At 42.8% G+C, this 24,707-nt stretch overlaps 1 protein-coding gene across 7 annotated transcripts in view; it reads right to left on the bottom strand.

The window, feature by feature from the left end:
* grip2a (glutamate receptor interacting protein 2a) overlaps nucleotides 1-24,707 on the bottom strand; it is a 58,886-nt gene that overhangs the window by 16,909 nt on the left and 17,270 nt on the right. For 6 of the 7 annotated variants that reach the window (XR_006758505.1, XM_014134915.2, XM_014134919.2 and 3 more), the window contains 11 exons: nucleotides 22,832-22,979; nucleotides 22,399-22,568; nucleotides 15,102-15,221; nucleotides 14,671-14,826; nucleotides 14,215-14,401; nucleotides 12,671-12,816; nucleotides 9,041-9,121; nucleotides 8,506-8,569; nucleotides 7,725-7,870; nucleotides 6,859-7,003; nucleotides 2,466-2,605 (listed from right to left, as the gene is read on the bottom strand). Coding sequence is in view for 6 of the 7 variants with exons in the window: in XM_014134915.2 (XP_013990390.1) it covers nucleotides 2,466-2,605; nucleotides 6,859-7,003; nucleotides 7,725-7,870; nucleotides 8,506-8,569; nucleotides 9,041-9,121; nucleotides 12,671-12,816; nucleotides 14,215-14,401; nucleotides 14,671-14,826; nucleotides 15,102-15,221; nucleotides 22,399-22,568; nucleotides 22,832-22,979 (1,503 nt within the window). In the remaining variant the exon portion in view is untranslated. The remainder of the gene's footprint in view (nucleotides 1-2,465; nucleotides 2,606-6,858; nucleotides 7,004-7,724; nucleotides 7,871-8,505; nucleotides 8,570-9,040; nucleotides 9,122-12,670; nucleotides 12,817-14,214; nucleotides 14,402-14,670; nucleotides 14,827-15,101; nucleotides 15,222-22,398; nucleotides 22,569-22,831; nucleotides 22,980-24,707) is intronic. The other variant, XM_014134914.2, reaches the window with a different exon arrangement.

Here is a 24,707-nt window from a genome sequence, read left to right as displayed (position 1 = left end):
CTTGCCTAGTTAAATAAAAGGTAAAATAAATAAATAAATAAATATATTTAAATTATACACGTTTGCAGCTAAAAGCTGAATTGCAGCATACATAGACCTATGTAAGTAAATAAAATACAAACGATGATCTAGTATACAACATCACAGTCAAGCACCATTAAGCAATCTCTCAATGTAAGGCATAATGCTGTGGTAGTATCTGTCCGAGTTCGGGAAGGGTTTAGTTTGTGACTGGATCAGGTAGATCGGCCAATGACATGGCCTCTCGTCTGAGGCAGCCATATGCTGTAATCCTGGGATTATACAAGCTTCTGGGCCAAAGGATCAGCAGAGGCAGATGCGGCAGGACTCCAAGGTCATTGCATGCAGAGTCGTATGGGGTGTAGGTGGGGCCCTTGTTGATTTTGGTTGCACTTCGTTTGACCTTGTCAAGTTGGTTGTGTTGGTGGGCTGTGACACATGGGTGCCATACCGGAGCGGTGTACTCGAGCACTGGACGGACAAAGCAGGTGGTGACAGCCAGTAGGTCTTCAGGGGGAGGTTGACGTGGCGAAGACGGTTCATCATGAAGAGCCTCCGGTTCCTTTCGGTGGTAATGTCAGATGTGTGTGTCCCATTTTAGTTTGGTTCGGAATGTCACGCAGAGAGCTTTGGCACTGGACACCACCTCAAGCGTGGGGCCAGAGATGGAACTCGGAATGGAAAAATGACACTTTAATTTCCCCACTGTAAAACAGCATATCGGCAGATATATCGGTATAGGTAAGCTTTGTCCCCCCCCAAAATCTAAATCAGTATGGGACCCCAAAAAAATCATATCGATCCAGCTCTATTAAAATATGTCAATGAAATGGTTCTAACGAGAGAATATTCAGTTTGTCAACATCAAATCCAATGACGGTAGTCTTTCCTTCCATCCAATCAGAGTCTTCAAAAAAGGAGGCTTCGCATCCCCTTCCATACATACTTTTTAAAAAGCAACTTAATTAAGAAACTTAAAACCTGTTAGGGCTAGGGGGCAGTATTGACACGGCTGGATAAAAAACATACCCGATTTAATCTGGTTACCACTCCTACCCAGTAACTAGAATATGCATATACTTATTACATATGGATAGAAAACACCCTAAAGTTTCTAAAACTGTTTGAATGGTGTCTGTGAGTATAACAGAACTCAAATGGCAGGTCAAAACCTGAGAGATTCCTTTACAGGAAGTTGCCTGTCTGACCATTTCTTGAACTTCTTTTCCATCTCTATCTTTTACTAAGGATCTCTGCTCTAACGTGACACTTCCCACGTCTTCCATAGGCTCTCAGAGCCCGGGAAAAAACAGAATGTCGTCATTCCAGCCCCAGGCTGAAACACATTATCGCCTTTCTCAAGTGGCCGATCAAGGGACTCTGGGCTTATGCGCGTGACCCGACCGCCCCCGCCTTTGTGATTTTTTCCTCTGTTTGCCGAAAAGGAGATTCCCTGTCGGAATATTATTGCTTTTCTACGAGAAAAATGGCGTAAAAATTGATTTTAAACAGCGGTTGACATGCTTCGAAGTACGGTAATGGAATATTTAGAATTTTATTGTCACGAATTGCGCCATGCGCGCAACACTTCTTTACCATTTCGGATAGTGTCTGGAACGCACGAACAAAACGCCGCTATTCGGATATAACGATGGATTATTTTGGACCAAACCAACATTTGTTATTGAAGTAGCAGTCCTGGGAGTGCATTCTGACGAAGACAACAAAAGGTAATCAAACTTTTATAATAGTAAATATGATTATGGTGAGTGCTAAACTTGCCGGGTGTCTAAATAGCGAGCCCGTGATGCCTGGGCTATGTACTTAGAATATTGCAAAATGTGCTTTCACCAAAAAGCTATTTTAAAATCGGACATATCGAGTGCATAGAGGAGGTCTGTATCTATAATTCTTAAAATAATTGTTATGCTTTTTGTGAACGTTTATCGTGAGTAATTTAGTAAAATGTTAGCGAATTCCCCGGAAGTTTGCGGGGGTATGCTAGTTCTGAACGTCACATGCTAATGTAAAAAGCTGGTTTTTGATATAAATATGAACTTGATTGAACAAAACATGCATGTATTGTATAACATAATGTCCTAGGGTTGTCATCTGATGAAGATCATCAAAGGTGAGTGCTGCATTTAGCTGTCTTCTGGGTTTTGGTGACATTATATGCTGGCTTGAAAAATGGGTGTCTGATTATTTCTGGCTTGGTACTCTGCTGACATAATCTAATGTTTTGCTTTCGTTGTAAAGCCTTTTTGAAATCGGACAGTGTGGTTAGATTAACGAGAGTCTTGTCTTTAAATAGCTGTAAAATAGTCATATGTTTGAGAAATTGAAGTAATAGGATTTTTAAGGTTTTGAAAATCGCGCCACAGGCTTAAAGTGGCTGCAAGCGTCCCACCTAGCCCATAGAGGCTAACAATAAAGATACATACCGTCTTGACGTTTTTTTATCTTGAGGGTGACAGTCTCTCCGGCCATCTGGAGCAGATGGATGGCCTCACTCAGTGGTTTCCCCTTCAGACTCACACAGTTAATGGCCAAGACACGGTCCCCTATATGGATGGCACCAGTCCTACAAACATTAGAAGACAATATTTGTATCCCTTTGAAGGAGGAGGATGCCTCTGAAAACATTGTCATTTCCAATGGTACGAAACTACAACAAACATATCCAGCGTATTATAAACAATAGATAAGAACGCAACAAGGTAATTGGTGTCACGACACGCTCTTTTTGGGTGAGGATCATAGCAGCCCCCCTCTCTCACCACAGGTTTATGACGGATGTAAATACCGAAACTCCCTTCCCCACTCTGCCCAAATGAAGGTTGAGCATCCCTTTGTTACCACAAAGAAAGACTTTGCAGTACAGTAACGTCAAAAGGTGGAATAATTGAACAGTATTTCTGTATTCCAAGAAGTTGGAGTGGTCCATGGACACTTAAGGAACAGTCATGACGAGTTTGTTTCATTTGGTGACTTCATGAAGGACAGAAGACACACATTACTGTTTCTTTGTTTGTATACACTTCTCAATTATGGATCTGAATGTTGTATAAAGTAAATGATTGAGTATAGGAATACTTTTGAAAAGATGAAATGTGATGTTAGCCTTCTAAATGAGAGCACGGGTTTTCATATAAAGTCATAGTCAGTGGCCCCACCCCCGTGAGGACAGACGTACTCCAAACGTCATGGAACCGCCCTCCAAGACGAGTGCTTATAAAGGACTCCCGACAAAATGTACATTAGATCAGAAAACATGGAGCTGTCGCTACATGCTGAAATGGTTGGCAACTCTACCAAAGGACAAGACCAGAGAACGTGGAGATAATCGCTACGCTGAAATGGTGAAGAAATCTAAAAACCAACTATTCAGGCTGCAGCTCTTTAAATACTTTAGTCTGGTAAACGCATCCATCCTAAGAACATCAGAATGGTATTCTGAAGTATCCATTATAACAACCTACAACAGACTTTGATCTCTGGTGGACAAACCAGAGGCTTTCTGTCGACTGACTATCCAGCAGACGGACTGGTGATCGCAGAGAGGGACAGCAAAGGCATACACTCGTTAATAGGTCAATTGCAATTTCTTTTCGAATGAGCGGTCGTTCATGTTCAAAGTATTAGCAATTTCTATGAGTTTAGTTATCAGCTCTGAGTTTCCCGCTCTTGAGCTGTCGCCACCCCTTTCCTTTGTCTACGAAGCCGTCATATCGGTTTCGTCCACTAGGGATTTTTTTATTTGTATCGCGTAGTAACCAATGTATGACCTATTGTGTGTTTATGTAATTCTGTGATTGATTAAGTTAGTAAATAAAAAAGCCAATTTGTATATTGCTGATTCCTGATCTATGCTAGGGTTCATGCAGATATCCAATGGTTTGCGACATTGAATATGACTGTGGTAATAATACATTAATAAGTGACTAATCGATAAGATATGAAAATATCTGAAGAGTTAATTCGTGAAATAGACTAAACATTTTCCCATGGTGCCTCGACTTCCTAGTTAAAGTTACATGATTAGTTTAATCGTGTAATTAAATTACACAGAGAATTGATTTCGTAATATACAGTCTTCACATTTAATGATAGTCAATGTTACGACATCGGTAATTGGTTGTTCAAACCACCTAAAACCAACTTAGGTATAAGTGGTGGTATTATGTAATGTCCTCAAAGTGTATGGACATCTAGTTCCAACATACTAATACTTTTCTGTTTTGTGTGCCAACACTAAGGGTATCTCATGCCACTTTGCGGCACGCCTATACTGCCTAGGGAAACACGGTCAGGGAAATAAGGCCGTTATGAATATAGGTGATTCTGTTGGAACTTGCAGTCAAACTCCTCTGACGATCATTGTTATGATGCCAATAAGAGTCATTGATTTCACAATTTCATTAATCAAATCTTCTGGAGAAGAAACAATTTCAGACATTTTTTCCCCATAGGTGCCAATGGCATAGGAGAAGATCTGAGGGCCAGCGTCAATCCACATCTAGGAGGACCACGTGATTGAGAACACATCCAAAACCACACACAGATTCTGACAACATTAGAAACACAACATGAACATAAACGCGCAGTTAAATGATAATCCCTGGGTTTTACAGGGAAAACACTGTAGCTGACCAGTCACTCCTTCACAGCTCTATTCCCATCCCTGAAGGACACGCAGATTTGAAACCGGGCTAGGTCTGTGAGAGGTTTTGCTGAGGAAGCAACTTCCCGCTATTCTGGTAACCTCGTGTTTGAGCCCACCAACCGTAATAATAAAGTTGAAAAAAATGTACATTTGTCTTTTTCATCCTATTTATTGAAAACAAATCGGGAATTATCGGAAGATATCGATATATTGGTAAAAGGCCGATAATATTGGTGAAACAATATATTGGTTGGGCTGTAATAAGAAGGTGATGAAGGCTATCAGAGAGTGCTGATATCTCCCCATCTGTTTCATAAGCTTTTCTGTATGGTTGTGACCTGAACCTGTTGGAGCTAGGGGGCAGTATTTTCACGGCCGGATAAAAAATGTACCCGATTTAAACTGGTTACTACTCTTACCCAGAAACGAGAATATGCATATAATTAGTAGATTTGGATAGAAATCACAAAAGTTTCTAAAACTGTTTGGATGGTGTCTGTGAGTATAACAGAACTCATATGGCAGGCCAAAACCTGAGAAGATTCCATGCAGGAAGTGCCCTGTCTGACAATTTGTTGTCCTTCTAGGGCATCTCTATCAAAGATACAGCATCTCTGCTGTAACGTGACATTTTCTAAGGCTTCCATTGGCTCTAAGAAGGCGCCAGAAAGTGGAATGAGAGCTCTGCAGTCTCTGGGCAAAAAACAGCAGGAGTGTTTGTGAGTGGTCAGGCAGGGAACACTGACACTGGAGCGCGCGTGCACGAGAGGACTCAATTTTTTTCTTTCTCTCTTTGAACGAATACAACGTCGCCCGGTTGGAATATTATCGCTATTTTACGAGAAAAATCACATAAAAATTGATTTTAAACAGCGTTTGACATGCTTCGAAGTACAGTAATGGAATATTTTGAAATTTTTTGTCACGAAATGCGCCCGCGTCACCCTTCGGATACTGACCTCAACGCACGAACAAAACGGAGCTATTTCAATATAAGTATGGATTATTTCGAACCAAAACAACATTGTTGTTGAAGTAGAAGTCCTGGGAGTGCATTCTGACAAAGAACAGCAAAGGTAATCCAATTTTTCTAATAGTAATTCAGTTTAGTGAGTCCCAAACTTGGTGGGTGTCAAAATAGCTAGCCGTGATGGCCGGGCTATCTACTCAGAATATTGCAAAATGTGCTTTCGACGGAAAGCTATTTTAAAATCTGACACCGCGATTGCATAAAGGAGTTCTGTATCTATAATTCTTAAAATAATTGTTATCTATTTTGTGAACGTTAATCGTGAGTAATTTAGTAAATTCACCGGAAGTTTGCAGTGGGTATGCTAGTTCTGAACATCACATGCTAATGTAAAAAGCTGTTTTTTGATATAAATATGAACTTGATTGAACAAAACATGCATGTATTGTTTAACATAATGTCCTAGGAGACAACCAGGTTAAAACTGCCTGGTTGTCCAGTTTGACCAGACAGTAATAAAGAGCTGACTGATAAACAGACCATACTATTGTTTATTGACAAATTTTACACAGTGAGGCTTTGAGGGTGTGCTGTTTCCACAGATATCCACTCTAGTGGGCAACACAGGCCAATGATTGACAGTGAATCAAACTCCCACCATCACAACAGTCTGTAGGGTCCTCCTCTCAGCCATACATCACAACCATAACAATAGTCTGTAGGGTCCTCCTCTCAGCCATACATCACAATCATAACAATAGTCTGTAGGGTCCTCCTCTCAGCCATACATCACAATCATAACAATAGTCTGTAGGGTCCTCCTCACAGCCATGCATCACAATCATAACAATAGTCTGTAGGGTCCTCCTCTCAGCCATGCATCACAACCATAACAGGAGATTGGAGGTGCATCTCAATAGTCCAACAGTCTAAAGAGGCCTCCTCTATCTAAACTGATATTAAATAATTGTATAGAAAACCCAGAGTGAAAGCAGATGCCTGGTAAGTGGGCATCTGCCATATTGCTTTCACCTCTCCATACAGATCAGTACCAATGAAGCAGAGCAGGCAAGGCAGGCGCTTTTGACAAATTAAATGTGTACAAAATCCCACCTATGGAGCCAGTCTGTAGTCTCATCACCCTTTTTCCACTCTTATAATAAGAGAGTCAACCTCATGCCCTTGGCACATGACCTCTCACCTTTCAGCCAGGCCATTCTTGGTGAGGCCTGAGATGACGATGGGGTCAAAGGGCTCTTCTGTGCCTGAGATGGTGATACCCAACGGGCCGTTGTAACGCTTCAGCTCCACCGTGTAGATAATGGAACCAGACATCTCAAGCTCATCTGACAGGGACAGAGAGAGCACACACACACACACACACACGCACACACACACACACACACACACACACACAGGTATAAATATGACAATTACATAAAGGGATGAACTAGTCTAGCTCAAATCTGGGTCACATCCAAACTGGCTACCACGCAACATGAGAAATTATGAGACACAAATAAAACATGTATAAGTAGACATTTTGTAGGACAAATATAGCAGCCACATGACATATACCAAGTCACCATTTAATCGTAGTTATTTTTCAGATAGAATTTTACCAAGTATTTGATGGTGTTTAACAGAAAAATATTTGAAAAGAGTGGGCATTACAGTACAATCATCCATCAAATTCTAACTTCCTTGTACCAAATGGTATGTAACGTTGTTTATATTAGGTCATTTAAATAGACAGAAATGTATAGAGTTTAAATATATTTCTACTGGGGAATTCAACCTAATTGGATAGAAATGTGTTATTGTACATATTCATTTTTATTCATTTAGCAGACGCTCTTATCCAGAGCGACTAAACGGAGCAATTAGGGTAAGTGCCTTTATCAAGGGTACATTGACAAGTTTTTCACCTAGTCGTCTCGGGGACTGGCCCAATGCTCTTAATCACTAGGCTACCTGCCATCCGTCTCTTCTAGAGACACCTCTCCATGCAAATAAGTTTCAGGACTGCATGTTTATTTTTGAAGCATGACTCTGTGTTCATCCTACCAGCGTTGTCCTCGTCCTTCTGGATCCGGAGCTTGACCATGTCCTCTGCCTGCTGAAGCACGTGCATAGCATCCTCCATGGTGCAGTTCTCCAGACGCACATTATCGATGGCCAGCAGCCTGTCCCCTGGCTCCAACGTACCCGTCCTATTAGCAGGCAGGTGAGAGGTGGGCAGGAAATTAACCCACATGAGTTAAAAAAAATCTAATAATACTGTGTATGTTTGTACCTGACATTTGCTTTGCATCTCAAAGCTGCTTATACTTGATTTCAAGGGACTGATAATAGCATTTTTCTAAAATATCTTAAATTGATTGTGAAGCTCAACTAAGTCACTGATGTTTTTAAAGATGTTTGTATTTACTCCCAAGTGTCAGATGAACTCAAGGATAACATATATCTCTGCGTGCAGTTTGAAGGAAGTTGCTAACTAGCGCTAGAGCAATTGCTAACTAGTATTAGCGCATTGACTGGAAGTCTATGGGTATCTGCTAGCATGTGCTAACGCTAATTAGCATTGGCCTGCCAAACTACCTCTAACTTCATACTTGACAGAGACATAAAAATGGTATCCATGCGGTCATCTGACTCTGGGGAAGTAGATAAAGGGCCTCATTGCCAAAATCTCGAAGTATGCCTTTAACATGATAGATGAAAAATTACAAAATCATGACTAGTATCATTTCATACTTGCCAGGTGAAACTAACCCCAGACCTGTGGCAGTAAAGCAAGTCATTTGTTTGAGGAATCTACCCCATGTGATTGGGAGGCTGGACATACCTGTGGGCTATGCTTCCTTTCCTGATATCAGAGATGATCAGAGGTTTGTCAGGTCTCTTGCTTGCTGTTCAGACAGACAGCATTAAATTAAACATTCATAACATCCACAGAGATAATAGAAAGGCAGGGAATAAAAATAACACTTACCAGGAGTTGACTGTTGCCCAAATCATTTTTATTTGCTCTAGATCCCTGCATGTTCTACTTTAGTGCACACAGTCCAAAAGCATTGCATGTATCACAAGTCACCCAATGGCCTGCCCTACTAGCTTCAGTATCTGTGACATCACTAACATACTCCCTGTACTACATAGAATTACTGTCCTTTATTATTTTTCCAGGCTCATTAAAGTGTGAAAGAGGTGATAAATGCTTGAGGACCATTATTATTCATCAGACTTAATGAGGCAGTAGCTCTCATGACAGTCTAGGCCACAGTTATGGATCACAGAGCATTGATCCACACAGAGAGAGATATGCAGGCCAAGGGATGTTATGTTAGCTCGCCCCCTGCCGTTTGCATCTGGTAACTCACCACTGATGGTGATGCCAAGTTCCACTCCTCTCCTCTTGGGCAGTTTTACATGGAACGTGCCACTACTGGGAACCACTGATTCTAATGGGTGGGTGGGAGAAAATAAAAGAGAAAAAACAGCTTCTATCACCAGGCCATCCTACTGTTGAACAGCCATCACTACCAGGCTACCTGCCCGGTTCTCTGCCCTGCACCTTGAGACTAATGCTCCATGTATATAGATAGTCATTTTACACTGGTCAGCTCATATTCTGGTTTATATACTGTTGTTTACGGACTGTGTGTGTATATATATATATATATATATATATACACACAAACACACACTTTTCTCCACATACTGTAGCCCATCCTAATATACAGTTGAAGTCAGAAGTTTACATACACTTAGGTTGGAGTCATTAAAACTCGTTTTTCAAACACTCCACAAATTTCTTGTTAACAAACTATAGTTTTGGCAAGTCGGTTAGGACATCTACTTTGTGCATGACAAGTCATTTTTCCAACAATTGTTTACAGACAGATTATTTCACTTATAATTCACTGTATCACAATTCCAGTGGGTCAGAAGTTTACATACACTAAGTTAACTGTGCCTTTAAACAGCTTGGAAAATTCCAGAAAATTATGTCATGGCTTTAGAAGCTTCTGAGAGGCTAATTGACATCATTTGAGTCAATTGGAGTTGTACCTGTGGATGTATGTTAAGGCCTACCTTCAAACTCCGTGCCTCTTTGCTTGGCAACATGAGAAAATCAAAAGAAATCAGCCAAGACCTCAGCAAAAAAATTGTAGACCTCCACGAGTCTGGTTCATCCTTGGGAGCAATTTCCAAACGCCTGAAGGTACCACGTTTATCGGTACAAACAATAGTACACAAGCATAAACACCATGGGACCACGCAGCCGTCATACCACTCAGGAAGGAGACGTGTTCTGTCTCGTAGAGATGAATGTACTTCGGTGCGAAAAGTGCAAATCAATCCCAGAACAGCAAAGGACCTTGTGTAAAATGCTGGCGGAAACAGGTACAAAAGTATCTATATCCACAGTAAAACGAGTCCTATATCGACATAACCTGAAAGGCCGTTCAGCAAGGAAGAAGCCACTGCTCCAAAAACGCCATATAAAAGCCAGACTACGGTAGCATCATGAGGTAGGAAAATGCTGTGGATATATTGAAGCAACATCTCAAGACATCAGTCAGGAAGTTACAGCTTGGTCGCAAATGGGTCTTCCAAATAGACAATGACCCCAAGCATACTTCCAAAGTTCTGGCAAAATGGCTTAAGGACAACAAAGTCAAGGTATTGGAGTGGCCATCACAAAGCCCTGACCTCAATCCTATAGAAAATTTGTGGGCATTACTGAAAAAGCGTGTGCGAGCAAGGAGGCCAACAAACCTGATTCAGTTACACCAGCTCTGTCAGGAGGAATGGGCCAAAATTCACCCAACGTACTGTGGGAAGCTTGTGGAAGGCTACCTGAAATGTTTGACCCAATTTAAACAATTTAAAGGCAATGCTATCAAATACTACTAATTGAGTGTATGTAAACTTCTGACCCATTGGGAATGTGATTTAAGAAATAAAAGCTGAAATAAATCATTCTCTCTACTACTATTCTGACATTTCACATTCTTAAAATAAAGTGGTGATCCTAACTGACCTAAGACAAGGACTTTTTACTAGGATTAAATGTCAGGAATTGTGAAAAACTAAGTTTAAATGTATTTGGCTAAGGTGTATGTAAACTTCTGACTTCAACTGTACCTACTGTACAGTCGTGGCCAAAGGTTTTGACAATGACACAAATATTAATTTTCACAAAGTTTGCTGCTTCAGTGTTAAGATATTTTTGTTAGATGTTACTATGGAATACTGAAGTAGAATTACAAGTATTTCATAAGTGTCAAAGGCTTTTATTGACAATTACATGAAGTTGATGCAAAGAGTCAATATTTGCAGTGTTAACCCTTCTTTTCCAAGACCTCTGCAATTCGCCCTGGCATGCTGTCAATTAACTTCTGGGCCACATCCTGACTGATGGCAGCCCATTCTTGCATAATCAATGCTTGGAGTTTGTCAGAATAGGTGGGTTTTTGTTTGTCCACCCGCCTCTTGAGGATTGACCACAAGTTCTCAATGGGATTAAGGTCTGGGGAGTTCCCTGGCCATGGACCCAAAATATCGATGTTTTGTTCCCCGAGCCACTTAGTTATCACTTTTACCTTATGGCAAGGTGTTCCATCATGCTGGAAAAGGCATTGTTCTTCACCAAACTGTTCCTGGATGGATGGGAGAAGGATGTGGATGTGTTGGTACCATTCTTTATTCATGGCTGTGTTCTTAGGCAAAATTATGAGTGAGCCCACTCCCTGGGCTGAGAAGCAACCCCACACATGAATGGTCTCAGGATGCTTTACTGTTGGCATGACACAGGACTGATGGTAGCGCTCACCTTGTCTTCTCCGGACAAGCTTTTTTCCGGATGCCCCAAACAATCGGAAAGGGGACTCAGAGAAAATGACTTTACCCCAGTCCTCAGCAGTCCAATCCCTGTACCTTTTGCAGAATATCAGTCTGTCCCTGATGTTTTTCCTAGAGAGAAGTGGCTTCTTTGCTGCCCTTCTTGACACCAGGCCATCCTCCAAAAGTCTTTGCCTCACTGTGCAGATGCACTCACCTGCCTGCTGATATTCCTGAGCAAGCTCTGTACTGGTGGTTCCCCGATCCCGCATCTGAATCAACTTTAGGAGACGGTCCTGGTGCTTGCTGGACTTTCTTGGGTGCCCTGAAGCCTTCTTCACAACAACTGAACCGCTCTCCTTGAAGTTCTTGATGATCCGATAAATGGTTGATTTAGGTGCAATCTTACTGGCAGCAATATCCTTGCCTGTGAAGCCCTTTTTGTGCAAAGCAATGATGACGGCACGTGTTTCCTTGCAGGTAACCATGTTTGACAGAGGAAGAACAATGATTCCAAGCACCACCCTCCTTTTGAAGCTTCCAGTCTGTTATTCGAACTCAATCAGCATGACAGAGTGATCTCCGGCCGTGTCCTCGTCAACACTCACACCTATGTTCACGAGAGAATCACTGACATGTCAGCTGGTCCTTTTGTAGCAGGGCTGAAATGCAGTGGAAATGTTTTTTTTTTTTTTTAATTCAATTAATTTGCATGGCAAAGAGGGACTTTGTAATTAATTACAATTCATCTGATCACTCTCCATAACATTCTGGAGTATATGCAAATTGCCATCATACAAACTGAGGCAGCAGACTTCGTGAAAATGTATATGTGTGTCATTCTCAAAATGTTTGGCCACGACTGTACATACCATTTTCCAAATTATATACCGTCTTTACACAGAACACATTTATATTCATATTCTGGATTCTCACACATGCTCACTAATATATCTACTTTGGATTGTTATTTCTTGATTTGTTGTTTAGATTACTTGTGTATTTGACATTCTACTGCACTGTTGGAGCTAGTAACATAAGCATTTCACTGCACCTGCTACAACACCTGCAAATCTGCACACGTGACCAATACATTTTGATTTGATTTGAGATGCTATTTCAACTTGGATGAACAAAGGTTAAACTAATTAAAAAGACTATACCTGCTACATCAAACTCAATCTCCAGAGTGACCTTATTGGCCAGAGCAGCGTCACGCAGTAGCTGATTGGCCTCCTCCAGTGTTCCATCCTCTGTAGGGATTCTGTTGATGGACAGGAGTCTGTCCCCCACCTGCAGCAACCCACATCTGACGACACAGAGAATAGTTAGAAGAGTACAATGGAGGGAAAATCTTTTTAATACATAATAAAGTACAATAAGGGACAATGGGTAATTCTATGTGGCATTCGGCATAATTCTATGTGGCCTTTATACAGTTAGACATTTAACCAAACTGAACGGTTGTTACGAACAGTTTTTCCTAATACTTCTCTCGTTTACATCCCATTTCTCAGACGAAGCCTGCTCATAAACTAAAGACCATGAGTCCTGCTGTAAAACGATAAGAAACCATATCCGTACTACTACCACCACCACCACTACTACTACTACCATGAAACTCTTATATGGAGCATATAAAAATATACAGAGCTATCTGGTTATTTACTCTCATGACTGCTTTAGATTTCAGAGATAGGTGGTTTATGGTGAACATATTTCAACTCCACTTTGACCTCAACTCACTGCTAACCACTGTCAATAAACCACTGAGTCAGGACCCTGAAAGGCACAATCCCACCCACAATCAACCCTTGTTGTTAAATTGAACAAAGCTAGACCCTCCTGTTCTGGCTAGGTGCAATGGGAAACATTTAAGTAGATTTCTTCTATTCCCAGAAAACTGGCTTTGACTCCAGTGACTGGAATAATGGATCAATATGCATTTAAGTTGAACAATTGTCAATCACTTCTCTGATAAGAAAATTACTCTTCACCTTGCTTGACCTTAAATAAAGGGCAAGGACACACACTTCACCCTCATATTTACCCCCCCACACACACACACACACACACGCTTACTTCTATGATCACATCATTAGGACACACACATAGCAGCACTGTCAACTAGGATTAATTCACTAAACACTGCAATTCATTAACCTTGCGTCAGTGCTGAGACGAACATCACAATAGGATGTTCTGCTTGAGTCACTCCCTCCCAACGGAAGGAGACTTTAAATGGTATTACACCACCCAGAGGACATGGCCTTCTGTTGTCCATACAGACACTATCATTACTCTTACAAGACAAGGGCAGAGAGCACACATTGGCCTAATCAGGGCTATCCGTTTCCTTAATAAATAAACAGATAAATGCTTTTTAAAAGCAAGGCCAGGATAAACTTTTATAAATAAATGTAGTAGAATATAATTTATTCACTTGCTTCTCACAGATTCTAATACCACTGAAGTTATTACCATTACCTCAAAGCAAGGTGCCTAATGGAACTGCTAGGACACAGCGGAGCTAAAAGTGACATCTTCAGATAGGAGACCCAGATTAGTATTCCTCAGAGAAAGCAGTGACTCTCATCACTCCCGATGACACCCTACCGTCCGCTGAGTGACTAAGACATGGCCCTAAGGTCAAGGTCATTCCACACTGTACAGTACTTCTATGTCTGGGAGGCTGTGTGCGTGTAACCTTTCGGCAGGGCTGTCAGGCTCGATGAAGCGGATGACTGCGGGAACGGTCAGGGTCTCTGTGGCAAAGACACCCCCCTGCAGCTGAACCCCGAACCCTGTGAGTGGATCCCCCCTCAGGACGACCTCGCTGGTCTCCACATGAACAACCTGACCCCCAGGGCCCACTGAGCTGGATGCTAGGGACACTGGGTGAGGGGGAAGGGTGGATAGTGTGATACATTGAGAGAAAGGGGAGGAATGAATGGATAGATGGAGAGAGAGAGAGAGAGGGAGAGAGAAGGAGAGAGGGAGACGGAGAGTGAGTCAGCTATCAGCCTTTCCATCAGTCCATGTCAGTGATCCGTCGTCAGAGCAGTCACCCCTTTAATGAGGGGAGGTAGGTCAATTCTCAAACTATTCTAAAACCCGGTTATGAATACACATTTGTTTTTAAAGCAGTACACAATCCACATACGTGAGCTCTTGTGCTCCTTCCTCCTCTGGCGTCTCTTATGTGTGGTGCTACGGGGGCTGGTGGATGGGATGGGGCAGGGTAGGGTGCTGCTGCCCTGGCTGCTGCTGTACCCTGAGGTGGCTGTGGAGGAAGGGGAGAAGCCACCACACACCAGAGCTGAAAGGACACATGCTCACAACATCAAATCAATGCAAAGAGAAACCCCTTTGAGGTAGAATAATGCAACTCGTCACTTGACCTGTAACTCCACCTAGGCTACATGCAATGCTAATACACAGTTAATGATATCGCAACATTATCATTGGGATCAGAGGATCATAAACTGAAAAAAGACAGATGAGCAACAGCAACTTTTAAAATACATACACTTAGCAAGGAAAATGCTATAAACTGTACTATACCCAGCAGCATATTCACACATTATAACTCACATGTGCAGTGGTCCTGCTGGTTGAGTGGGTGGCTGGGACTGCTCCATGTCTTGCAGTGTTGGGTGTGGCTGTAGTTAACAGTGGGGTCCCAATGGTGAAGGTTGCTCTTCTCCACTTTCACTGCAGCCACAATGAAACAAAACAACATTTAAAAGTTGTTTATAAGGAAAATTACTCTCTGCTCAGGCACAGCAATGTGCTGCTAAATTCTGCCCATGAAATGCTGCTTTAATCTCCATTTACACCCCAGAGCCTGCAGGATAACAACAGGCAGAGTCATTGATATTTTGTTTTCTTCATGGTACACTAGATTGAATCCTGTGGCATAATGCATTTTTGTCAACACAGGAAAATCAGTGAGACACATGTAATTGAATGGAGCAAAGAAGGACAGAATATCTGAGAAATGTTATCTTACTTTTACTAACAAGCTTCAACAAAGCTGAATGCAGATTTGAGAACATTCTACAATTTCACTTTGAAGAAAGCAAAAGAAACTAGGTTTGTAAAAACACTGGCAGGTCAGTCAGAACTGACTCTCACTGAGCTAATACTGCCTTGTGAAGAGAGGACATGCCATGTGAATCTGCCTTCATTGAACACAGCTGAAACCCGAAAGGCTAATTGCAGATGACGCCTCATGGATAAGATATGTCCTGCTTTCCTGATTGGCAGGCCAATTGACCATGTGATGTGTCAGTTTCAAACCTGAGGCTTATTCAGTTGTGTGAAAAATGAATGGGATTGGAGATATAGATGCCAGATGACACAGAATAAATACTGGTCTGAAATGCTCCACTCTTTGGACTGCATTTACTGTGTGATTGCTGTGTCCCCAGATGTTTACTCCCTTTACAAATTATTTATATTCTTTAATGCTGTAAATTGCAGGTTGTAGCCAAAAGATACAGTATTGGCTATTCTATTCTCACACCCACAAACAATGTAGTAAAACCAAATCATTAATGAAACATTCAAGGGAAAAATGTGGAGCTACACTCCACACTTGAATGTGACCAAAGCACACAGCTATATTTAACGGGGAGAAATACACACGACAGTAATCCTTAGTGTTCTATTCGTACAGTCTTAATCTGTGACAGTCTCCCTCCTCACATGGAAGAAGGATTTGCAAGAAAGCCATGGATGTCTCACAGATCCAGGTCATCCAAGACATTGTAGTATGTCTTATGAAAGCAAGTATTTTTCAAACGTCCACAACGTTCGTCTCAGGCAGAAGTTGTCATTAACCCTTTCGTATCCCCTAGGCCTAACCATAGGAAGAGTGACAAGATGTGACCCTTTCTCAGTAGTTAGGGGCAACTTCTATCCACTCCTCCAAAACTTCCATCCCACTCTGTGGTCCTGTAACTCTTTGGCTCCTGCAGAGTAGAGCTCTAATTCCTATCTTTACGGAGGAATACTGTAGAAACAGCTTATCTTTTAGTTGCCATATCAGTCTTATTAAATCCCAGCGAGGATTAGACAAATTGCATTTTATGATCATGTCTAATACCCAAAGGGAATGTATCATTAAAATATAATCTCATCATTGTGGCATTTAATTTCAATAATGAATCTACATCTAATCCAATTTAGAAGGACATGAAAAATTACAGTAATTTTATAGGCACAAATAAAAACCGAACTGAAACAATTTATTTTCACTATCTTGAGTACATACATTAGTGTGATACAGTGCAATATGATAATCCATGTTCACGATGACAGATAACAATATGTAATCCAACTCCATTGGGTAGTGGGTGTCTTAGCCATCAGATCCATATTCTAATGCTGAGACGCCCACCACAGACAAGACTAAGCCGCTGTAGTTGTCACTAAGACACAGCATAGTTGTACCACACTTCAGGCTTCACAATATTTCCCAACCTCACATACTAAGAAACAACCTCTGACCAAAGGCTCTGTCAATCAACGGTTAGGTGTTCCTTTCTACCTGTTAATTCTTACATGGATCAAACTATTTCAACTAAAGCTGTTTATCATGTCGTAAATGAATCATTTTGAAAAAATATACTGCTCAAAAAAATAAAGGGAACACTTAAACAACACATCCTAGATCTGAATGAAAGAAATAATCTTATTAAATACTTTTTTCTTTACATAGTTGAATGTGCTGACAACAAAATCACACAAAAATAATCAATGGAAATCCAATTTATCAACCCATGGAGGTCTGGATTTGGAGTCACACTCAAAATTAAAGTGGAAAACCACACTACAGGCTGATCCAACTTTGATGTAATGTCCTTAAAACAAGTCAAAATGAGGCTCAGTAGTGTGTGTGGCCTCCACGTGCCTGTATGACCTCCCTACAACGCCTGGGCATGCTCCTGATGAGGTGGCGGATGGTCTCCTGAGGGATCTCCTCCCAGACCTGGACTAAAGCATCCGCCAACTCCTGGACAGTCTGTGGTGCAATGTGGCGTTGGTGGATGGAGCGAGACATGATGTCCCAGATGTGCTCAATTGGATTCAGGTCTGGGGAACGGGCGGGCCAGTCCATAGCATCAATGCCTTCCTCTTGCAGGAACTGCTGACACACTCCAGCCACAAGAGGTCTAGCATTGTCTTGCATTAGGAGGAACCCAGGGCCAACCGCACCAGCATATGGTCTCACAAGGGGTCTGAGGATCTCGTCTCGGTACCTAATGGCAGTCAGGCTACCTCTGGTGAGCACATGGAGGGCTGTGCGGTCCCCCAAAGAAATGCCACCCCACACCATGACTGACCCACCGCCAAACCGGTCATGCTGGAGGATGTTGCAGGCAGCAGAATGTTCTCCACGGTGTCTCCAGACTCTGTCACATCTGTCACATGCTCAGTGTGAACCTGCTTTCATCTGTGAAGAGCACAGGGCGCCAGTGGCGAATTTGCCAATCTTGGTGTTCTCTGGCAAATGCCAAACGTCCTGCACGGTGTTGGGCTGTAAGCACAACCCCCACCTGTGGACGTCGGGCCCTCATACCACCCTCATGGAGTCTGTTTCTGACCGTTTTAGCAGACACGTGCACATTTGTGGCCTGCTGGAGGTCATTTTGCAGGGCTCTGGCAGTGCTTCTCCTGCTCCTCCTTGCACAAAGGCGGAGGTAGCGGTCCTGCTGCTGGGTTGTTGCCCTCCTACGGCCTCCTCCACGTCTCCTGATGTACTGGCCTGTCTCCTGGTAGCACCTCCATGCTCTGGACACTACGCTGACAGACACAGCAAACCTTCTTGCCACAGCTCGCATTGATGTGCCATCCTGGATGAGCTGCACTACCTGAGCCACTTGTGTGGGTTGTAGACTCCGTCTCATGCTACCACTAGAGTGAAAGCACCGCCAGCATTCAAAAGTGACCAAAACATCAGCCAGGAAGCATAGGAACTGAGAAGTGGTCTGTGGTCCCCACCTGCTGAACCACTCCTAAATTGGGGGTGTCTTGCTAAGTGCCTATAATTTCCACCTGTTGTCTATTCCATTTGCACAACAGCATGTGAAATTTATTGTCAATCAGTGTTGCTTCCTAAGTGGACAGTTTGATTTCACAGAAGTGTGATTGACTTGGAGTTACATTGTGTTGTTTAAGTGTTCCCTTTATTTTTTTGAGCAGTGTATATAATAAATAAAAAGAAACCACCTCAGACTGTTGGGCCAAAAACACAACAACACAGGTGTGTGTGTGTGTGTGTGTGTGTGTGTGTGTGTGTGTGTGTGTGTGTGTGTGTGTGTGTGTGTGTGTGTGTGTGTGTGTGTGTGTGTTTGTAGCCGGCGGTCTACCCCAGGGTACAGTGCTCGTAGCCTCCAGCCCTCTCCACACTTAAGTGATTCACAGCATACGGGAGGAGGCAGCTCACCCTCTGCAGTCCCTTTACAGCAGCAGAGGGAACTATGTAGGGGTGTGAATATGCTTAAACACAGTTTATCAGATTTTCTTTCTACTGGGTTACATATGCAAATCAAATCAAATTGTATTTGTCACATACACATATTTAGCAGATGTGATTGCGGATGTAGCGAAATGCTTGTGCTCCTAGATTCAACAGTGCAGTAGTATCTAACAGTGCAGTAGTATCTAAAAATGATTCACAACAATACACACAAATATAAAAGTCAATGAATGGAATTAAGAATTATATAAATATTAGATTGAGCAATGGCAGAGTGGCATTGACTAACATACAGTAGAATAAAATACATGACATATGTATGAGATGAGTAAAGCAGTATGTAAACATTATTTAAACATTATTTAAGTGATTAGTGTTCCATTATTAAAGTGGCCAGTAAGTCTATGTATATAGGGCAGCAGCCTCTAAGGTGCAGGGTTGCGTTGACGGGTAGAAGCCGGCTAGTGATAGCTATTTAACAGTCTAATGGCCTTAAGATAGAAGCTGTTTTCAGTGTCTCGGTCCCAGCTTTGATCCACCTGTACTGACTTCGCCTTCTGGATGATAGCAGGGTGAACAGGTCGTGGCTAGGGTGGTTGATGTCCTTAATGATCTTTTTTGCCTTCCTGTGACATTAGGTGCTATAAGTGTCCTGGAGGGCAGGTAGTTTGCCCCCGGTGATGCGTTGGACAGACCGCACCACACTCTGGAGAGCCCTGCGGTTGCGGTGATACAGCCCAACAGCATGCTCTCAATTGTGCATCTGTAAAAGTTTGTGAGGGTTTTAGGGGCCAAGCTAAATTTCTTCACCCTCCTGAGGTTGGAGAAGTAGTCCGTGGTAGTCCGTGATTGTCTGTAGGCCCTGCCACAGATGTCTCATGTCTGAGCCGTTGAATTACAACTCCACTTTGTCTCTATACTAAAGTTTTGCCTGTTTGATTGCCTTACGGAGGGAATAACTACACATTTTGTATTCGGCCATATTCCCAGTCACCTTGCCATGGTTAAATGCGGTGGTTTGCGCTTTCAGTTTTGCGCGAATGCTGCCATCTATCCACGGTTTCTGGTTTAGTTAGGTTTTAATAGTCACAGTGGGTACAATATCTCCTATACACTTCCTGATGAACTCAGTCACCATATCCATGTATTCGTTGAGGTTATTCTCAGAGGCTATCCGGAACATATCCCAGTCCGCGTGATCAAAACAATCTTGAAGCATGGATTCCGATTGGTCAGACCAGCATTGAATAGACCTTAGCACGGGTACTTCCTGTTTGAGTTTCTGACTATAGGAAGGGAGGAGCAAAATGGAGTCGTGATCAGATTTGCTGAAGAGAGGGTGGGGGAGGGCCTTGTAGGCATTTCGAAAAGTTGAGAAGCAGTGGTCTGTTTTACCAGCGCGAGTCAATGTGTTGGTAGATCTTTGGTAGCATTTTCCTCAAATTTGCTTTGTTGAAATCCCTAGCTACAATAAATGCGGCCTCAAGATATGTGGTTTCCAGTCTGCATAAAGTCCAGTGTAGTTCTTTGAGGGCCGTCATGGAAACCGGCTTGAGGGGGATTATACACAGCTGTGACTATAATCGTAGAGAATTCTCTTGGGAGGTAATACGGGTTAATTATGAAACATACAACACCACATTTCTTCTTCCCGGAGAGTTCTTTATTCCTGTCTGCGCGATGTACTGAGAACCCAGATAGCTGAATGGACGGGGACAGTATATCCCAAGAGATCCATGTTTCCGTGAAACAGAGTATGATACAATCCCTGATGTCTCTCTGGAAGGAGATCCTCGCCCTGGGCTCCCGAGTGGAGCAGCGGTCTAAGGCACTGCATCTCAGTACTTAAGGTGTCACTACAGACACCCTGGTTTGATTCCAGGTTGTATCACAATCGGCCTTGATTGGAAGTCCCATAGGGCGGCGCACAATTGGCCCAGCGTCGTCCGGGTTTGACTGGTGTAGGCCGTCATTGTAAATAAGAATTTGTTCTGACTTGCCTAGTTAAATAAATATGAAATAAAATGAATAAAAAATAAAATACTTTATTATCCAGAGACTGAACATTAGCAAGTAATATACTCGGAACCGGTGGATGGTATGCATGCCTCCTGAGTCGGACTAGAGGTCCACTTCGAATACCTCTTCTCTGCCGGAGCAGCCTCTAGAATAAGTTCAATTGCCCTGGGTGGTACGAACAAAGGATCCAATTCTGGAAAGTCATATTCCTGGCCATAATGCTGGTGAGTTACCGCCGCTCTGATATCCAAAAGTTATTTCTGGCTGTATGTAATAACACAAAAACATTTCTGGGCTAATAATGTAAGAAATAACACACAAAAAAACAAAATACTGCAAAGTTGCTTAGGAGCTAGAAGCAGAGCTGCCATATCTGTTGGTGCCATCTTACTAGCCTCAAAACTACCTAAACATTGCATAAACAAAGGACTGTGAAGAGGGGAGGAGAGGACGCCTTGGAGAGTGTTGGGATACTGCCCCTCTCCCCACCGGTGTGATTACTACCTCTGAGGGTTTGGAGCTTGAGGTAGTCACCTCATACAAGTACTTGGGAGTATGGCAAGACGGTACACTGTCCTTCTCTTACCACATATCAAAACCGCAGGTTAAGGTTAAATCTAGACTTTGTTTCCTCTATCGTAATCACTCCTCTTTCACCCCAGCTGCCAAACTAACCCTAATTCAGATGACCATCCTACCCATGCTAGATTAATGAGACGTAATTTATAGATCGGCAGGCTAGATGTTCTTTGCCATTCGGCCATCAGATTTGCCACCAATGCTCCTTAGAGGACACATCACTGCACTCTATACTCCTCTGTAAACTGGTCATCTCTGTATACCCGTCCAAGACCCAGTGGTGGATGCTTATTTATAAAACCCTCTTAGGCCTCCACATACAACACCTGTTCTGACAGTCACATTCTGTTAAAGGTCCCCAAAGCACACACATCTCTGAGTCCCTTCTCTTTTCAGTTCTCTGCAGCAAGCGACTGGAACGAGCTGCAAATTTTTTTATCTCTTCACTCAGACTCTTACTGACAGTTGTGTCTGCTTTGTGTGATGTATTGTTGTCTCTACCTTCTTGCCCTTTGTGCTGTTGTCTGTGCCCAATAATGTTGTACCATGTTTTGTGCTGCTACCATGTTGTGCTGCTGCCATGTTGTGTTGTTGTAATGTGTTGCTGCCATGCTCTGTTGTTGTCTTAGGTCTCTCTTTATGTAGTGTTGTGTTGTCTCTCTTGTCGTTATGTGTGTTTTGTCCTATATATATATTTTTTTTATCCCAGCCCCCGTCCCCGCAGGAGGCATTTTGGTAGGCCGTCAGTGTAAATAGGAATTTGTTCTTAACTGACTTGCCTAGTTAAATAAATAAAAATATAAAGACCTGTGTCTTGAGGTCTCATGGGAAGTCTGCTCTGATTGGCTGGCAGGATCTCCAATTTAACAATGTCAGAGGTTTGGGCCAACAGCTGCGTGGCCTCCATCAGGGAACAGTGCTCAGTACTGGTCCCATCTATACACAGGAGAAGATCACCTATATGCAATGCCCCACACCTGAGAAAAAGAAAAAGAAAGAAAGAAAGAAAGAAAGAAAGAAAGAAAGAAAGAAAGAGAGAGAGAGAGAGAGAGAGAGAGAGAGAGAGAGAGAGAGAGAGAGAGAGAGAGGTAGGTAGGAAAAGGAAAGACAGAGAGGGATTTGAAAGTAGAAAAGCATATTACATTTAGTATAAAGCTATTTTAATGCAAAATACAGTATGATCTCTTTGGTATGCAAGTAAAAATGTTTGACATTGTTTGTGACAGGAGGCTTGGCTCACCTCTCCACCACACTGGCCTGTTTGATTTTGTCAATGACGATGACCTGCTTGTTCCTGTACACTGCAGTAGCCAGGCTGACACCCAGGCTGGCTGCAGGACACTTCACTATCTCCACCAGCAGGGGGCCAGAGGCCTGCTGCACAGACTCTGAGAGACAGACAGACAGACATACACGGCATTAGGGTGGAATATCCATAGTACTGTAGTGAATTGATGAGGTTGCTTGGTGTTGGGTTAATAAGGTCACTACAGTACAGTGATGAAATCAGTGTCTGAGTACTTAAGAAATGTTATAATTATAATTTCCACATTTACTTTGTCTTCATTATCTCCTCTCTCTAAATTGAAGACCCCATTATTTTATTTCAGGGGACATTTGGTTTGTTAATGATGTTTTCCCACTTTATTCCAAACAAGGATATTCCCATTTACTTCACCTCAACCCACCTCACTTAACATTTAACTCCGGCAGCACAGAGTCAAGCTGTCTCAGCTGATGACATACAGTATGAGACATGCTATCCAGTGATAACTGAGAATTGACAGAGCTAGAAGCCAGGGACGAAACAGAGAAAATCAGGTCCACTAGATTGGGAAACTCTCAGTGAAACGTCAGTTCGTCTGATATCTTGTCTGAGACTCAAGTCCAACCTTGTACTGCCTGGGGAGTGTCACCGTACCCGAGGAGTGTCCCAGACCCATGCTGACAAACCCAGGCTTGACTGTCACTTACTTACAGCTGTTCTGAGGGGCGTATTCTGTTTCCCAGATGAAGTTAGGCAGTAAAGCCCCCTGGCATGGAGCAAGTGATTTACAACTTTTAACAAGGCACACCTGTTAATGGACATGCATTCCAGGTGACTGGTACTGTATATATGGGGAAGGGTATAAAAAAAATTCTAGAGTATTGAACATTTCCAAGAGAATATCATTGGGAAATGTAAAAAATACAGAAAACCTCGACTCTGCCTAGAGCTGGCCATCTGACCATACTGAGCCACAGGCCAAGAATGACCTTGGTCAGGGAGGTGACCAAGAACCCAGTGACCACTCTGACCGAACTACAGAGTTCCTTGGCTGAGATAGGAAAACCTGCCGGATGGATAACAGTCTCTACAGCACTTCACTAATGTGGGCTTTACGGGAGAGTGGGCAGACGAAAGCCACTCCTGAGAAAAAGGTACATGACAGCATGCACAGAGTTTGAAAAAAGGCACGTGGAAGACTCTGAGAGCATAAGGCAAAATATTCTGTGGTTTGATGAGACAAAAATGCAACTATTTGGACTGAATGCAAAGTGCTAAGTCTGAAGAAAACCAGGCACAGCCCATCACCCGTCTAACACCATCCCTATCGTGAAGCATGATGGTGGCAGCATCATGCTATGGGAATGCTTTTCAGTGGCAGGGACTGGGAAACTGGTAAGGATAAGGCGAACAATGAATGAAGCTGTTGAGGAGCCTTTTGGTCCTAGACTTGGTGCTCCGGTACCGCTTGCCATGCGGAGGCAGAAAAAAACAGTCTATAACTTGGTGACTGGAGTCTCTGACAATTTTCTGGGCTTTCCTCTGACACCACCTATTATATAGGTCCTGGATGGCAGGAAGCTTGGCCCCAGTGATGTACTGGGCCGTTCGCACTACCCTCTGTAGTGCCTTATGGTCAGATGCCGAGCAGTTGCCATACCAGGCGGTGATGCAACCGGTCAGGATGCTCTCGGTGGTGCAGCTGTAGAACCTTTTGAGGATCTGGGGACCGATGCCAAATCTTTTCAGTCTCCTGAGGGGGAAAAGGTTTTGTCGTGCCCTCTTCACGATTGTCTTGGTACGTTTGGACCATGATAGTTCGTTGGTGATGTGGACACCAAGGAACTTG

This window comes from Salmo salar, chromosome ssa13 (genome assembly GCF_905237065.1).
Source record: "Salmo salar chromosome ssa13, Ssal_v3.1, whole genome shotgun sequence".
Classification (NCBI taxonomy): Eukaryota; Metazoa; Chordata; class Actinopteri; order Salmoniformes; family Salmonidae; genus Salmo; species Salmo salar.
The sequence above is the reverse complement of the archived record's forward strand: the minus strand, read 5'-3'. Positions and strand labels throughout refer to the sequence as shown.